The following is an 18,804-nucleotide window of genomic DNA, read 5'->3' on the forward strand; positions in this document are numbered from 1 at the left end:
TGCGCTTCTCATTAGCTTGAAGCGGTTAAGGAATTCGCGGCATTTGCATGTCGAATTCACATGTTCTTAAATGCTCTGCCTAAAGTCAATCAATTAGCGCCGCGCCTAAGAGTATGCAATGTTTTTCGCTCTCAATTTGAAACAAAAAAAGAGCAGAGAATTGATGGGCTCTAAATGGAAATTTTGTGTGACAACTTGTAGGCAAATAATTTTAAATCTTCTTCATATGTATTGTGCAGTTTGATATTACACATTTTTCCCCAATGCATAATTATATTATAGTCTTGACGACGGAAGAAAGTCACTTAATTAACAGAGTGCGCAAAAGTATGCAACGTTTTTTCAGGCGCAGGTTGCACTATGAAAAGCACTAAACAACTAAAGCGTACTAAATAGAAATTTCATTTAATAAATAAAATGTAACCATTTGACAAAGGATTTTATCTATTGTGCAGTTTGAAATTACAAATGTTGTCAAATTGCCTATCAAAATAATAATCTTGAAGACGAAAAGAAGGTTTCTAATTAACAGCGCGCACAAAAGTATGCAATGTTTTATCGGAAACAATTTGCATCATGAAATGCGCAGACAAAACGCATTAAATAAAAGCGGCATCAAGAAAATTATATTATGCTAAGCAGCTGAGGTATATATTTAATAGATATATTATGGTAAGAAATGGAGAAAAAATCGGGTGCTTTGCATAACTTCCCCATTGCTAAGCGTGACTGTGTAAGTACGTGTCAGTGTGTGTGTGTGCGTGTGTGTGGCGTAAGAATTCAAAATTGTTTTTATATTCGCTTTTTTTTATTTACATAAAACATTTATTGCTATTTTACATATGAATTGCATAATTTACATTTCGTAAGTTCGTTGAAGTGTACAGAAGTGAAAAATATTGAAACTTCTGACAGTACACACATACGAATGAGTGTGTGTGTATGTGTATAGAATGTGTGTGTGTGTACTGTGGTAACATTTATTAGTACGATTTGCGAGCAAGCTCAAACATGAGTCATGTATATTTCTTATATGCGAATTTAACTACAATTATTTCTATTTTATCTCTTGATTAAAAATCTCATTTATTTAAGAACTGTTTGGTTTTTCTTTTGGTGTAAGTACGCGAGGGCTGCATCAAAAGTTTATGTATATTACGATTTGCTACTTTCGAAAATCGAACCGAAAACATTAGGAATAATAGTCGTAATACATATTTAGTACTTAGTAGTTTTTAGTTTTGCAAATATGCTAAGTTCGAGTAGGTTTTTGACAAAATGCATCATCTAAGTTTCTAATGTAGACAGCTAGACTTACGGACGGTACTAAAAACACGCCTTTGTTTTATTTTCTTGTACGAGTATTTTGTGGTAAGCTCAGAAATATGTTAGAAATTCAAAACATAAATCCGATGAAGAGAATTGAAAAGTTTTTTGTAAAATTTGTATGCGTTTTTCAGAGCAAATACTTTAGTTTGTAGTTTTAGAGTTATATCGGCCTTTGGCTTTCTTAACTTAATTTAAAATACATTTATAACATGTAATACTTGATTTGTGAAACGTTTTTCTTTATATACTTTTTGTGTATTTTGTGTCATTGGCTTTGTGGTTCATTGAGTGTTGTACTCGAAGGTGAAACGGATTCCAGATGCCAGATTGCAGATTACAGATTAGAGAGTATTTTCGAGTCTAGAAATGCATTTGTATACAAATTAATGTATTCTTTTAATTTGCCATCCCATCATTTGATGCGTGTGTGTGTTTGTAAAAAGTGAATATTAGTTGAGGTTTTTCATTTTTGCATGATTGCTTGCACATATTTATGTATATAGAGTATTGTGTGTGTAAGTAAAAAACATTTCATTACATTTATATTTGTATTTGTTGTATTTATACATATTGTAAACATTGAAACGCAGCCTGTCGAGGACAAGTCAAACAATTCACATTGACGTTTAACAATCAGAATTCGATTTGCAATTAGTATTTATACATAATTATTAGTAACAGTTCAAAAAAGTTTGAGTATTCATATTGAAATTTGAATTCGTATTTCTACTGCTTAAGAAACCCTACGAATATCCACTGATGATGATGACGAGATGAGTAGTAGTAGATGTAGATGATGAGAGTATATTCATAGCAAACACGCAACTTACTTCGAGTAGAATCGTTGACAACCACAGTTTCAGTTTCTTGCACATCACAGCTTCCCCCCCGTCCCAATTCCCAATTCCCAATTCATAATTTATAGCGACTCTGTCTCCATTTGACCAATCGCCCGACCCTCCTTCCCATTCTCCCCCCTCTCTTTCTCTCTATCTCTATCCGTCTGCATTCGTGTCAATGTACGAGACTTTGAATGCTGCCGTCGGCTGGCTCAGAGACGCGGACTCTCCAGGATCGTATGGCTGGACATTACTGAATTGGCCAAGGCAATCGAGTTGCCCGCCACCGAGAGATTCGTGTCGTTTTTGGAGCGTCGCCGGCAGAAGCGAAAGCGTCCTCCATCGCACAATCGCAGTCCCTTGAAGGTGTCGACAAAGGCGCGTCGAAAACTGGCATTCATGAAGCAATAGGTGATGGGATTGCAGCAACTGGAGGAATAGGCCAGCAGCTGCAGGAAACTGATGGCCGTGTAGTCGACATACTCGTATACCACGGGTCCAATCAGCATTGTCATCGTGTTGATCACATACAGCGGTGTCCAGCAGATGAAGAACTCCAGCACAAGCACAAACAGCATCTTCACCACACGCTTCTTGCTCTCCAGACTCTTGCTCTCATTCGACCTGCGTGGCACAATGCTTTACGTGACACAGAGTGAGAGAGATGTACATATAATATTGAAATATAACATATTGATTTATGTACAACTTTACCTGCGAAGTGTCGCCTCTGTGATGCGTAAACTGGGCGTGGACAGTGACTTGCGTCGTTCCCCCTCATTTGCCACACTCATGTATAGCTGTTGCTGCTGCTGCTGCTGATGTCGCATTCGCTGCACTCGCCCGCAACAATCTCCTGCTCCAATCAGCTGCTGTTGTTGTTGCTGTTGCTGTTGCTGTTGTTGGTGTCGCAGTGATTTGACTGACGCACTGCGCATGCAATAAAGATGTCGACGTCCATCGCAGGAACCAAACAAGCGCCGCTTGCTGCCGCCATGTGAGTAGCCATCAGCTGCAAAGCAGAGAAAGCGAAAGAGAAAGGGAAATCTGATTGAGATTGTCTGTGGATCCTGATTTCTGGCTGTCCATCGATTGAATTGAAAACCAAACGAAGGAATTTCTGTTTACTTTAAAGTTTAGACATTTTAAAATTAATGAATTTCATCAGTTTCGAGGTAGAGGGACTTTAAGCTAGATTTAATTTTAAGCTCCTTTATGTACTTTTAATTATGGCCAGATGGCCGCGTTCTAGGGAAAACTAGTAAGAGTCGCGATGCACTTTGAAAATATACCAAATTCATATACAGAAAAATACTAAAACTATCTTATATGACTAATGACTATATAAAAAATGTCTAAATTACTCAAAATATATCAAATAAATATATCAAATGTACTACAATTAATGAGATTGTCAACCAAGCAAGTAAGACCAGACATACAGCAACTGAAATGACTTCTTAGTTATTATATAATCGCTTCCAAATGCTCAGGGCTGAAGTTATTATTGAGTGTGCCAACAAATAGAAATTCTGTTGTTAATTTTACACTTTTTATATCAATTTGAACATTGAAAAGAACCGTAGTATGAAGCATGGCTTTAATAGCTCTAAATTTAAGCTTTGACATCGCGTTACTATCAGTATCAAATGTATATTGAGAACGATAGACTGAGTGCTACTCGACTAGGTATACAAGTAAATATATGTACAATGTATATATGCAAGTATATAGAGTCGGCATTCAAAATAGTATAGCTTAATAGGGGTGTGATGATCAGACACTCTGAATCAACTGAATGGAGGCAAGTCACATACAGAAAAAGCTTTGTAGCTCGTACTCGTGTGTTAGAAATCATGACATTGTAATATTGATTATGGCAAGGAGTGAGTAACGACAAGGGAGGGCATGATATGTAAAATAGAATAACTCAATAATGATTATGAATCGGCAGGTGAAGGCGATACTAAAAGCTTGCATGTTTTGCTAATGGAACAATATTAAAGGCGAATATCATTTTTGTATTTCTATTGCGTGCGCTGAGAACAGATTGAGAACAGTGCATGGGATAGGAGATGGAAGATGGGAGGTGAGGCGACATTCGACACGTAATTGGCTTAAAGCCGAGAACACAGTATGGCCGATAATATCATTGTAGACAGGCAGCTAGCTGGCTACGACTGGATGGATGGCTGGCTGCCTAGCTGCCTCTCTGGCATGTTATGTAATGAGGCGCATTTGGGGTAGCAACTGGTTACAAGCCAGTTGAGTAGCAGCCGTAAACGCAGTTACAAATTGAACTTGTTGTCGCCGACAATGTGGTTGCCGCTGTCACTCCAACTCTTCCTCTTTCTACTGCTGTTGTTGCTGCTGCTGTCGGTGGCAGTGACTTGTGGCAGCTACTGGCGTCGTCGTGGCGTGGCTGGACCTTATGGCTTCCCATTGGTGGGCAACATGCTGCACTTTGCCCTGGGACTGCGTTCCTATGGCGATGTCTATGCCCGACTCTACAAGTGAGTTATCTATCTCTCCATATCTCTGACGTAACTTATTTATTCGGATCAAATTAAAATGCACGTTTAAAGCTTAACTAACTTAAAAACTGTCTATCCAACTATCGATGCAATCGGTGTGATCATCAATGGGGTTGTCAGATGTTCAATCAACCATATTCATATTTTTTTATATGGGTAATTCCATGGCGAAATTTGTCCCGTGCGAGACTTTTTACAGTGCACTGCAGTGAAAATAACATAAACTGAAACAATTTTAACAAGTAAGAAAGTTACAGTCGAGTGTGCCCGACTGTGAGATACCCGCTACCCATTTTTAATAAAGGCAAAATATTGCGGTATCATTTTCAAAATATACCGAAAATACTAAAAAAAAATAGTAAAAATATACCAAATGGTATGTTTTGGTATATCGTTATAGTACACCATTCAAAATATACAATAGACGGCACAATATACCAGATTGTCGGCCAAAGCAACTACGACCCCTAGTAAGTAGGCGTTTTTGCCCATACAAAAGTATTTCTTTAATAACATCCACAATTTTTATCTGATCGCAACCAATTTTCAGGAATCATAACTACTATAGAAATTATAGTATACACCAAAATTCGTAGCTCTAGCTTTAAAATTACATTTGTTATTCGATTTTGTTGATTAGCGGGGGCGGAAGTGGGCGTGGCAAAATTTTGAAACAAACTTGATCTGCGTGCGAACATAACAAATGCTGTCGAAAAAAAAATATAGCTCTATCTCTTATAGTCTCTGAGATCTGATTATTATAGCTTTATCTCTTATAGTCTCTGAGATCCAGTGTTTCATACGGACGGACGGACAGACACATAGACGGACAGACGGACATGGCTATATCGCTTCGGCTGTTGATCAAGAATATATATAATTTATAGGGTCGGAGATGCATTCTACCTGTTACATATATTTCCTGTCGGCACAAAGTTATAATACCCTTCTACCCTATGGGTAGCGGGTATAAAAATAAGTGAATGTTATTCTTAAAACTCTAGATAAGCACTATATTTAGAGCTAAGATTGATTTTAGAAGCTTGATTTGTTTTCCGATAAAATATATAATTTCGTTCATTTTTTTTGGTTTTGCGTACGAATTGGTTAATTTTTGCAATTATGACAACAGAAAACAAAACAGAAAAAAAAATTCCAAAGCCAGTCTTAGCTCTAATTAATGTAATGCGAGACATCTCTAAGATACTGCGTTCAAGTATCTTTGTACACAAACTCGTCGCACGTCTCGCACTGCAAGAAGTGTCAAAGATTTCGAGGATTTAATTGCAATTTGAGGTGCCAAGAAGCGACCATTTAAATGCAATCGAAGGCTCTGAGACTATGCATCATATAATAATAAGCCACACAAACATTATACAGACAACAGATATGTATATGTATCTAAGCTCTCATCGTCAACTTGGTTTGTTGTCTGTCTATGAGAAGTTCCATTTGAGTAGAATGCTTTCATTTATTTTCTAATATTGGCTAGCTTTAATATTGATTTCCATAAAGCGACAATTGTATTTGCAAATATTTTAAGCTTGCTAAAAAATAGTTTAGAATATTAAGTAAACATTGTACATACATATGTACATACAATGTACATTCATATACGTTTTATATAGAAAGTAGTATACGTAGTATATTAATTATATATATTGCAAATTATATTAAGTATTCGTATACTATACGTGGTATATTAAGTATACGTTGTTCATCAAGTATACTTAGTATCTTAAGTATACGAAGTACATCAAGTATACGTAGAATATTTAGAATATGTGAGTATATTGTACATAGTATACATAATACATAATAATACGTTTTATTAGTAGTATACGTATTATAAATATTAAGTATGCAAATTATATAAGGTATACGTACTATACGTCGTATATTATGTATACGTTGTTCATCAAGTATACTTAGTATCTTAAGTATACGTAGTATATCAAGTATACGTAGTCTATAAAGAATACGTATGTAGCTTACAAGGAAAGCGTTCTATATGAAGTGTATATGTATGTACATACATATGTATGTATGTCCGTTATACATTGTATAGAATTAAGTGCGCGTTGTGTATTAAGTATAAATTGTATAGTTTATAATTTATACGAAGTCTTTTAATTTCACGTTATATATGTATCAGTTACTTTGTCCAAGTTAGCATTGTCTCATTCAAAAATAGATATAGAACATATTTGATTTTTTTTGCTCAACTTCTACTAAGCCAACTACTTTTATATTCCTTCATATTTTCCAGCAGAGCCTTCAAATATTGCATTAACTTAGCAAGCGTAGAGTTAACGACTTTTATATAGTTCAGACATTCATCATTTCGGTTTCAACATTTTAAAAAAACAGTTCATTTTACATTTTAACAAAATTCGAAATAAAGACAACAAATTTTTTTTAATTCATTACTAAATTCTTGAGTTTTTTGATTTAAAATTACAATGTGTGACTTTAATGGTGATTCAGCAAAGGTAACTAATGAAGGTCGCAGCATGGACGAGGGGATTCTGTCATTTGATGGGTGCAATGTACAATGACATGCCATCCGAGCTCGATTCGCAAACGAAACGGAATTCCGAAATGACAAGATCCATTAGATCTATCCGATTACCACGGCCTACGGCATTTGCTGCACGTTATGTGACCAAAGTGCTGCATCCTAGTCCGATGATAGTCTCAAAGCGCTTCGTGAAACCGCAAATGCTGGGCGACAACAACGGCCAAGGCTCGGATCAGGATCGTTTATTGCGCAAACTCTTTTGTGTCCCTTTGCTAAGCAAGATTGTGTTGCTAATCACACCCAGGGGCAGCAACTCGCACATAAAGGATTTGTTCAATATCCATGCCTATATGATTGAGGATCATTTTCATCTCGGTGTAACAAGTCTGACGGCATCCGAACGCGAACTCTTTGTGAACCCACAAAAGCCAAATAATTATGCTTTGATCTGTTGCTCGGGCTACATTCATCTGGAGGATGCTTTTATGAATGCCTCGCTAAAGAAGAATATCATTCGATTGTCAAAAAACAAATCAGATGCAGTCGTTGAAATAGAATGCAAAGGCAAAAGATTATCCCTCCAATATACTGGAGACCCGCATCAACCAAAGATCGAAGCCACTGGCAGCGGCAAAAGTCGACAGCTCAAGATCCCAGCTCGTAATGCAACGGCTGAAATATATCCACTACAATTAAAAAATATATCTACAAATCGGCAGATAAATGCTGCAACCTCAGAGGTGCCTCTAGAGATTGTCGATAACCAAATCGAAGAACTATCTGAAGCAAATGCAAATAGTGTTAAGCAACCACAGCCTCTTTCTCAAATCGTGCACCAAAACATCCAACAAAACATCGATAATGTTGAGCAGATTATGGAATTAGCTGAGCAACAACCTTCAACTGAATCGCCGGTATATCAACGTTCGATTAGCTCCTGCTCGCCATATTCATATCGAGGGCGTCGTCTGTCAAAAATCTTCTCGAAATCACAGCCAGACAAGATGCTCTCCAGCGGCGGAACGTGGGATGTCCGAGTGAAGCAAAAGAGATCGAGTTGCAAGTCTTTAGTGACGGAAACTAGGAAGCCTCAATGGGTCACAGCCGGGCTCAATTCGAAGCATCGCAATTATGTAGTGATACACAAGCCAAAATAAGTGATCACTCTCAAGGCTCTCGAGGAGAATTAAGAGCGTGACATGAGCTCAGCAGGTGATGCAATGCCTAGACATTACTACGATCCCACTTCTTGTTACGAGCTGTGGCCACCGCATCTATTGGAATCCGATTCGGAAGGTGGGATCGATACCCAACTCACAGACCAATCTGGATGCAAATTCAACGCAAATCGAACGCATGATGCAACATCCAGTTGCAGTGCCAAAGACATTTTCGCATCGAGCTCGTCAGCTAATAGAAGACAAACTATCAAGCGTTGATGCCAAGCAAGCGTTCCACAATTTGGGCAGTCTGATTCGACGCGTGAACTCGCGTCCCATTCCCCATGAACGGCATCTGCAGATACTCTTTCGCCTATTCGCTCGGCTAGATGTCCAACTCTTTGTGCGTGCCGAGTTCAATCTTCCCGGCTGCGATCCGATGCCAAAGATGCCACGTTGTCGCATCGAATGCTTCTTCTTTCCGGATCGCTCGGACTTTATTGTGTCGATGGCAGTTTTGCGCTCGCAACTGGAGCAGCTCATGCGACAAATACCTCAAATATTGCCGAATTTACACTACTGTCGTGATGCTTTTGATTTGACTCGCGTTCCAGATGTCGTTAGGAACTATGTGCGCAGCTATTTCAATAAACTGCTGAAGGATCTGCTTGCCGAGTATTGCTATCAGCTGATTCAGGAGAAGACACCGATCTCAGCCATGCCTTATGTGCCCACTGATCACGATATCTTGGGCGATGATATTTTTTTGCGACCCAAAGCCACCAAGTTTCTGCCCTTTACACTAAAGAAACTCAGCTAGTATTTGGTTTAACAATATGATGAATATGTTTTTAACATCTGATGACGAATTATTGGTGTAGCATAAATTTTTGTATGTCGTAATATAATTAAAACAGAGAAAACTTAGCGCTGGTTTGTTTTTATTTTATATTTGAATTTAAAATTTGGTTGAACTTGTGGCTGACTTTAAAATCTATATATGTAAATACGACTATCATATACTATATTGCCAACATCGCCGACGGCTGAAAAGGCACCACCCCCTTGATCTCCCCTTTAGACCACCCAAAGAGTGGTAGTAAATAAAGTTTTGTAAAAAATTTCGTAAATACTCGTCAAAAATTAAAAGTTTTCTGTCATTCTATTTGTTATATAATTTACTTATTATCTTTAGATAGATAGATTGTAAATAAATAAAGAATATAAAAAAAAAATATACTATATTACCATCAATTGTCATAAAATCAAGATATTCTTGAGATTACTTAAAGTAGTAACGTTGAAATTATCATTGGGAATATGCCAATCCGGCTCGTGGTCAGTTCTTAATGATATTCTCAAAGATGAAATTCCAAAACTAATTATTATTTTTTAATTTTATACCCGCTACCCATAGGGTAGAAGGGTATTATAACTTTGTGCCGACAGCAAATTTATGTAACAGGTAGAAGGAAGCATCAACAGCCGAGACGATCTAGCCATGTCAGTCTGTCCGTCTGTGTGCCTGTCCGTCTGTCTGTATGAACACCTAGATCTCGGAGACTATAAGAAATAGAGCTATAATTTTTTTCGACAGCATTTGTTATGTTTGCACGCAGATCAAGTTTGTTTCAAATTTTTGCCACGCCCACTCCCGCCCCCGCAAATCAAAAAAATCGAATAACAAGCCTAATTTTAAAGCTACAGTTACGAATTTTGGCATATAATTACTGTAGTAGTTATGATTCCTGAAAATTTTGTTGCGATCAGATAAAAATTGTCGAAGTTATTAAAGAAATACTTTTGTATGGGCAAAAACGCCTACTTACTAGGGGTCTGAGTTCCTTTGGCCGACAATCTGATACATTGTGCCGTCTATGGTATATCTTGAATGGTGTGCTGTATCGGTATACCAAACATACCATTTGGTATATTTTTTTTAGTATTTTTTAGTATTTTCGGTATATTTTGAAAATAATACCACAATATTTTGCCCTTATTAAAAATGGGTAGCGGGTATGTCACAGTCGAGCACACTCGACTCCGTATTTATACATATGTATACTTTGTTTTGTGTTTCTGTATGTTTAACATTCCTTGATTGATATTTTTTCCACTCTATCTCTATGTCTTTTCACTTTTCTCTATATGCTTCTCTGATTCTGTATGCTATTTCATCAATTATCTTATTTTCTGCTTACTAATTTTTGTATTTCAATTTTCATCTCTGTTAGCTGATTGTTTGATGTTTTGTATCTCATTTTATATTCATTTATTCTTTATACCTTATTGATTATTTCTCTATATATTTTCTTTCTCTCTTTGTATGTTTTTTATCTTTTCTCATTTTCAGTTCGTATTCATCTCTCAGCTATGTGGGCATTTATCGTTTATTTAATGAACCTGCTCTGTTGTTGAGGGATCAATCGATAGTGCGCGAGCTGCTCATCGGTGGGCATTTTACCCACTGTGCAGAGAACGCGATTCATGTGAACGTGGAGCGCGATGTGCTGGCTGCACAAAATCCATTTATTGCCTGTGGTGAGCATTGGAGGAAGCAACGTGGCGAATTGTTGCCACTTTTTACACCTCTGCGGTTGCGACAGACGTTGCCGCACATTGCCGCCGCCTGCCACCAGCTGCAAAAGTTTGTGGCACAACGCAATCCTCGCGAGCTGGCTTGCCTCGAGGCCAAAGAGTTGGCCACACGCTACACACTACAGGTGGTAGCCTCCGCTGTGTTTGGCCTGAATGCTCAGTGCCTCGATCCGGACGACAGCAGTCGCAGTGAGAGTCGCAGTGAATGGCTTCAACTGTTGGGACCTTTATTTCAGCCCAGTTCTTGGAGTCTGGCTGAAACTATTGCGCTGTTGCATTCCCCAAGGCTCGTTCAGCTCATGGAATATCGGTGGGTTTCATTCATATATTAATGCAACTTTGTTTATCCTCTACTTAAAGGTATTTATTGGTCTCTAAAGTTTATCACAATGTGCATCGCATGAAGGAATATTTAATTCATAGTTTTGAATCTCCGAAATTTCATATTTTCGAGATACAATTTTGAAGCAGTAAATAATTTGCTTCAAAAAATTATAGAATATGCTTGAACTCTATTTATATAATTTGAGTGCTTTCTAATATTTTCATTGAGAGGTTTTGTTTTTATACAACTTGGATATTCTTAGTATGATATTCTTAGTATGACCTCTTCTCTACATAGTTTAAAAGACGATCTCATTTGTATTAATGCACATTGTAGGTTAAATTTCCGTAAGCTTTTTTAATAAAGTTTGAGTGCTTCTTAATACTGCCACAATATGAGGGAAGGTGTAGAAGAAGATTTTGCTTGTTTTTAATTTTTTTATTAACCCCACCATCAAAAACATTGTTCAACAGATAATTTTGTAGCCACAAGGTCGTGGTCAAGTCTACATTCATGCAACTGTATTTCATTTTAAAGGGTCTTTTAAGTGCGGAGGTGTTTGTTATTAGATATTCTTATTAGACATTCAAAATATGCAACTCAAGCCATAATTTTAAAGAGCATAATATGCACAGGGTTTTACACAGTCGATAGTTTGCTTAAAGTAATTGTGTTAAAGCCGTTTTTGAACTGCATTTATGGAACTCTATAGTAAAGAAGTTTGAAAGGTTGTTAAGTAAATGTGCAATGTTTATTGCTGCTACATCTGCCTGTCTCATTGCTAAATATATGCTTCCATTATAAATGTAGACCAGGCCACCATTTTAGGTCACAAAGTAACACAGGATTAAAGGCGTATTATATGCTAAATTGATTCAACTATTTTAAATTTAAGTCTCTCTTAAGTAAGAAGATTTTTCTTATTAAATATTTCTGCTACTATGCTGACTTATTCAGTCTACTGTAGTTCAATTTGATTAAAGCAATAGTCGATAGTTTGCTTAAAGTAATTGTATCAAAGTCAGCACATGATGTATTCACTCTTTGACTGAATTCATTTGCGGTTTCGCAACCACTTGCGAATACCCTGTAAATAAAACGAATGTGAATGCCAATTTAATCTCCGTCCTAGCTATGTACCACTCGACATTCAGCGCTGGCTGCGTCGCCAAGTGGCAGGCAGCAGCAGCAGCAAAGGCAACACGTTATTAAACTGGCTGAGGGCGAGGCGTGATTGCGATATTGAAGGACATGCGACCACATTGCTGTTAGAGGGCTACGAGACATCGGCGATGCTATTAGCCTTTGCTTTATACGAACTGGCAGCGCATCCAACTGAGCAGTGTCAATTGCAGAGCGAACTGGATGCGATGGCTGCTCATTATGATGGACAATTGCTGCATCCGGAGGCGTTGGATGCATTGCATTATGCTGAGGCCACGCTTTATGAGACTCTGCGTCTGCATCCAGCGATGCCCGCTCTGCTCAAGCGCTGCACCGAATCCTTTGTGTTGCCCTCTCAGCAACCAGATGATGTTGCTGCTGCTGCTGGATTGCTCGTGGCCAAAGAGACTGTGCTGATTGTGCCTGTTCAGGCCATTCATCTGTAAGCTCTTATTGATTAACTGTCTGATGGTTGCCAGTTAATTACCACATCTATTTCTTTGTGCCACAGTGATCCCGCTATCTACCCGCAGCCACTACAATTTCAACCGAAGCGTTTCTTGCAACAGCCACAGCAATTCGGCTGTCGCTTCTTGGGCTTCGGTGCTGGACCGCGTATGTGTCCGGGAATGCGATTTGGACTGGCTCAGACTAAGGCGGCGCTGGCCACACTTCTTCAAGACTACAGCGTTGAGTTGGCGAACAATTGTCCGCCTATGGCAAAATCAAATGTCACCTTTCTAACCGCCAGCAAGGCGGGAATTTGGCTTCGATTTAGGCGTCGCCAAGCAAAGTAATCACTTTACTATATGCGAGCATTTCTTTTATACTTAAAATGTTAATAATGTGAATAATATGAACACCCAATTTGTTATTTCTGGTCTTTGATTCAAATATCATATTCTTTGATTAAAATATTATTTATTATATTTTTGTTTATACTTTCAGTATTTAAAATTTAAAATTAATTCATTTCTGTTTTTAGCGACAACAAGATTCAAAATAAACTTTACAGGTACAAATTGTGCGCGGTATAATTCTACAAATATACCACAATAATATCGAAAATATACTGAGTATTTGGGCATACTATGGGTAACAGATATAAAAAGGAATATAAATTTTGACAATCAAATAATTACTAATGATTTAAAAATATTTCAAAAATAAAAGAGTATTAACGCTTTTTTTATTTAACTGAATTTTGTTTCAATAATTTTATTGAAATACAATTTTTGGAAATGAAATAAAAATGATTTCATTGCAATCTGCTAACTCATATGAATCTTAATATGTGTTTGTATACTGTTGTTTTTATTTTCTATTTTTTTCTTAACGATTCAAGCAACTTCAATAAACTCTAAAACTTGCAAACTTTGTTTTTCAACATAGAACTGTTTAAGATGAAATATTTGTGAAATAAGCCAGATTTACATTGAGCCAAGTTAACGACATTCTATATTCGTACTTGGCCTACTTATTGCGGCAATTTGTGGAAACACGCACAGGTCGAGTTGAGTCTTTAATCACATTCATTTCGAATAATTAATCGTCAAGTGCAAGTATTTGCTTTAAGTGCCTCGGGAAAAACGTTTTGCAATCGCTTAAGCAGGCAAAAGTGAAACGAAAATTGTCGCATTTATGTGGGAGAATTAAGCAAGTGAATTAGTGCTAGGACGAATGCGAGTAAGTACATCAAAATAATGGGCAGAGTTAAGGAGTTGAGCTCTGTGTTCTGTGTGCTAAATACGAGATTTGCGAGTGTATTTTGTGTGTGGAGAACATCGCAAGCAAGTGCTGCTTTAAGTGACTAACCTACTTAAAAATGGGGCCAGGCGTTAATATGGGTATAAGACTCTAATTATATGGAACTTGCTTATGCAAATTACCAGCGAAGAGTGTGCGCGAGAGTGTGAGCGAGTGTAATAAAACATTTTTTGCCATCTACCATCTACCATCTAGCATTTTCCATTTACCATTTCCCAGGGCGGCACTGACTGTCTAGGCTAGAGGCTAGGATGAGTGACAGTTCTTTTGGCCTCGCTAACAAATTTATGACACAAAAATGTTAAGTGACGGCCCTAAATTGCATGCTACATATACGAGAGAGAGAGAGAGAGAGAGAGAGAGAGAGAGAGAGTATGTGAGAGAATTGCGGGATTCTGAAATATTTAATAAAATTTATTGTCACATAACAGCAGATCTCTTTCTCTCGTTTTTGCTCAGTTGGTAGCGACAATGTGTACGCAATTTACAGCAAAGTATAAAGCGAAGGGGTTGCCCACTAATTTGGGCTTTCGCCTTGTTTGGTCGATAAACGAGATAACGGCTTTTAACGAGCGTTTAAATGCTCGACCCCTGCATAATTTACGGTATTTAATTTGACCCTTTCGCTTTGAATGGCATTGCGAACTGTGGATAGGGGCATTGAGCACACACTCGCTGCAAAGTGGCTGTCGATGTCGATGTCGATGTTAAAGTCGAGGTAACTGTGTCGTCAGCATGTGAACACAGCCAGACAAAAAATCAAGTACTTAGGAAAGCTACAGTTGAGTGTGCTCGACTGTGAGAAACCCGGCATTCTTTTTTAATAAAAGCAAAACATTGTGGTGTTACTATAACAAATTAATATACCAACAAAATACTAAAATATATACCAAAGTGTGTATTTGTTATATCGATATACAAAGCATACCGAATGCTATATTTGGTATATTTGACTTTTTATTTGAGGGTAGGAAATGTGCGTTGCAAAACCTAAAAGAAACTTGATCCGTGTTGTTAACACTTAATAAATCCAGTGCTTCATAGGTATAGATGGACATGGTATATCAACTCGACTATTGACGCTGATCCAGAATATATATACTTATTAATGCCTCGATACATTTCCTGCGGACATCAACTTATAATACCCTTCTACCCCATATAGTAGCGGGTATACAAAAACACAGCACAACATTTCAGCTAGAACAGCACAAAAAGAGCCTCAAATATAAACAGGTTCCCTCTCTCCCTCGCTTATTCTCACGCTGTGTGTCCTTCGAGGCTGTTCCTTGTGATAATTCATTATCTGCGCTGTGTGTTGTGGGTCTCTCTTAAAATAAGCAAATGTTTATGCTAATATGCAATTTCAGTGTGCTTGTTTAAGGCGTTACCATGTAAATGAGGCAAGAGGCTAGAAAAGGGTGTGTGCTCTTTAAAACGAAAAACGAAAAAAGAGAAATCAATGCATAATTTGCATAAATAAAACTCAGTTGAGAATATCAAGCAAACCGATTAATCGACAATCGCAATAGCAATCCCAATTGCAAACGCAATCGCAATCTCATTGGCTTTAAGTGATAAACGAAATTGCGAAATTGTACTCGATGCAAATGAAAGTGCCATTAAAGTGGATAAAGTGTGGCAGTGAAGTTATCTCTGGCTTCGAATCAAATTGAATCGCAGCATCGCTACCAACTGTCTGTCCAATGTGGCGTATGAGTAATGCGTGGTCTGGTTGGGGTCGCCAACAGTTCGCAGTTGAGCTGACACCAAGTGGCGGTTGAAACGCACTTCAATTAAATTTTGCGCACACACGCAGCTAGCGTAGCAGCATTCTCCTCTGGGATGCAGTAGTTCATCCCACACTTGCGCTTGATGGCAATAAAACTCAATCGAGCTACTCGAATTACAATACGGAATGCGATTGCTTACCATAATAGTATTGCGGTGCCCCAAATTGTTGCTGCTGCTGCTGCTGCTGCTGTTGCAGCAACACATCCAACTGGGCGCTGCTGTCGATAGCCATCGCATCGACGACGCCCTGCCTCAATTGCATGCGATGCATTTGACTCGAGTTGCCATAGGAGCGACGCGACTGCATTGCATTGCTGCAGCCGTTGTTGTTGCTGCTGCCGCCGCTGTTCGTGGTGAGCCCCACGTCTGGGCCACTGCTGCCAAAGTTCATGGCACGCTCGTTGCGCATGCTCACATACAGAGTGCGTGTGATGAACAGATACGCAAAGCTCAGCGCCAGCAACGGCAACACAAGCAATGCCAAGTCCAAGAAGATATTATACGACAACTCATAGCCGACAGATCCTGCCGGCCATTGCTCGCGACACTTGCGCAAACCTGTGGAGAAAGTGTGTGAGATGGAGAGAATGGAAGTGAAAGTGAAAAATAAATATAAATTAGTGATAGAGAGGCGGAGAGAGAGATAAAGAAAAAGATAGCGAAGGGGAGAGAAGAAAGCAGAAAGAGAGGAAGAGAGATCGAGATCCAGATAGAAATAAAGACATAGAAATAAATAGAAATTGGGATAGAAATAGGGATAGAGTTACAGAACAGATAGAGTTAGACATAGGGATTGAGATAAGAATAGAAACAAAGAAAAAAATACATAGTGATAAAGATTGAAATATAGATACAAATAAATACATGTAGAGATTAAGATAATGATAGAAAATAGATATAGAAAGAAAAGAGAATGAGAGAGAGATGAAGTTAGCAATAGCGATAAAGACAGCGATTGAAATAAAGATATAAATAAAGTTATGGATAGTGATAAAAACAGAGATAGAGATAAATATTGAAATAAAGATAGAAATAGAAAAGAGATAAAGATATACACATATAGAGACAGAAAAAGATAATAATAAAAATAGTAAAAAAGATAGGTAGAATAAAGATAGAGATAGAAATGGAGTTAAAAACAGAAATAGAAATAGAGATAGAGAAGGAGTTTAATCATTCAACAGATGAAGAAAGGAGAAGGAGAGTTTAAGATAATGATAGAAATAGATATAGAAAGAAAAGAGAATGAGAGATGAAGTTAGCAATAGAGATCAAGACAGCGATTGAAATAAAGATATAAATAAAGTTATGGATAGTGATAAAAACAGAGATAGAGATAAATATTGAAATAAAGATAGAAATAGAAAAGAGATAAAGATATACACATATAGAGACAGAAAACGATAATAATAAAAATAGAAAAAAATATAGGTAGAATAAAGATAGAGATAGAAATGGAGTTAAAAATAGAATTAGAAATAGAGATGAAGAGAAGGAGTTTAATCATTCAACAGATGAAGAGAAGGAGAAGGAGAGATTAAGATAATGATATAAATAGATATAGAAAGAAAGGAGAATGAGAGAGAGATGAAGTTAGCAATAGCGATAAAGACAGCGATTGAGATAAAGATATAAATAAAGTTATGGATAGTGATAAACACAGAGATAGAGATAAATATTGAAATAAAGATAGAAATAGAAAAGAGATAAAGATATACACATATAGAGACAGAAAAAGATAATAATAAAAATAGAAAAAAAGATAGGTAGAATAAAGATAGAGATAGAAATGGAGTTAAAAACAGAAATAGAAATAGAGATAGAGAAGGAGTTTAATCATTCAACAGATGAAGAAAGGAGAAGGAGAGTTTAAGATAATGATAGAAATAGATATAGAAAGAAAAGAGAATGAGAGATGAAGTTAGCAATAGAGATCAAGACAGCGATTGAAATAAAGATATAAATAAAGTTATGGATAGTGATAAAAACAGAGATAGAGATAAATATTGAAATAAAGATAGAAATAGAAAAGAGATAAAGATATACACATATAGAGACAGAAAACGATAATAATAAAAATAGAAAAAAATATAGGTAGAATAAAGATAGAGATAGAAATGGAGTTAAAAATAGAATTAGAAATAGAGATGAAGAGAAGGAGTTTAATCATTCAACAGATGAAGAGAAGGAGAAGGAGAGATTAAGATAATGATATAAATAGATATAGAAAGAAAGGAGAATGAGAGAGAGATGAAGTTAGCAATAGCGATAAAGACAGCGATTGAGATAAAGATATAAATAAAGTTATGGATAGTGATAAACACAGAGATAGAGATAAATATTGAAATAAAGATAGAAATAGAAAAGAGATAAAGATATACACATATAGAGACAGAAAAAGATAATAATAAAAATAGAAAAAAAGAAAGGTAGAATAAAGATAGAGATAGAAATGGAGTTAAAAACAGAATTAGAAATAGAGTACAATAGAGTGCACTTCACTCGCACTCACAAGCACTCACTCACCTTGACGACTCGTTGGCATCAGCTGGCTGAAGATCGCGATCGGCGTCATGCAAAGCAAGCTGCCCAGCCAAATGAACGCGATGATCTTGTTGGCATGGTTGATTGTCTGCCAGGTGCGCGATCGCAACGGATGACAGATGGCATAGTAGCGTTCGCATGAGATGGCCACCAGTGTCCACGAGGAGACGGCCACCGATGCAGCTGTAAAACGATAGAATGAAAAACTGTGTTACGCATACGCCATGTT

The 18,804-nt window shown here is 37.3% G+C and overlaps 2 protein-coding genes across 3 annotated transcripts in view; one reads left to right on the forward strand and one right to left on the reverse strand.

Moving 5' to 3' along the window:
* Positions 1-914: 914 nt before the first annotated feature.
* LOC132795605 (uncharacterized) overlaps positions 915-18,804 on the reverse strand; it is a 38,840-nt gene continuing 20,950 nt past the window's right edge. Inside the window, exons 3-6 of the mRNA XM_060806401.1 lie at positions 18,558-18,758; positions 16,170-16,589; positions 2,883-3,180; positions 915-2,807 (exon numbers count right to left, since the gene is read on the reverse strand). Of these exons, the coding sequence (XP_060662384.1) occupies positions 2,381-2,807; positions 2,883-3,180; positions 16,170-16,589; positions 18,558-18,758 (1,346 nt within the window). The 3' untranslated portion in view covers positions 915-2,380. The remainder of the gene's footprint in view (positions 2,808-2,882; positions 3,181-16,169; positions 16,590-18,557; positions 18,759-18,804) is intronic.
* Positions 4,326-13,341, forward strand: LOC132796265 (probable cytochrome P450 308a1). 2 transcript variants are annotated; one of them, XM_060807364.1, is made up of 4 exons: positions 4,326-4,681; positions 10,737-11,291; positions 12,439-12,912; positions 12,982-13,341. In XM_060807364.1, exons 1-4 carry the CDS (start codon positions 4,485-4,487, stop codon positions 13,265-13,267), a joined length of 1,512 nt encoding a protein of 503 aa, XP_060663347.1. In that variant the 5' UTR covers positions 4,326-4,484; the 3' UTR covers positions 13,268-13,341. The 2 variants fall into 2 exon arrangements, with proteins under 2 accessions (XP_060663347.1, XP_060663348.1); XM_060807365.1 differs by having other exon boundaries at positions 12,662-12,912; positions 12,982-13,073.

The sequence above is a fragment of the Drosophila nasuta genome, chromosome X (genome assembly GCF_023558535.2).
Source record: "Drosophila nasuta strain 15112-1781.00 chromosome X, ASM2355853v1, whole genome shotgun sequence".
In the NCBI taxonomy this organism is placed as follows: Eukaryota; Metazoa; Arthropoda; class Insecta; order Diptera; family Drosophilidae; genus Drosophila; species Drosophila nasuta.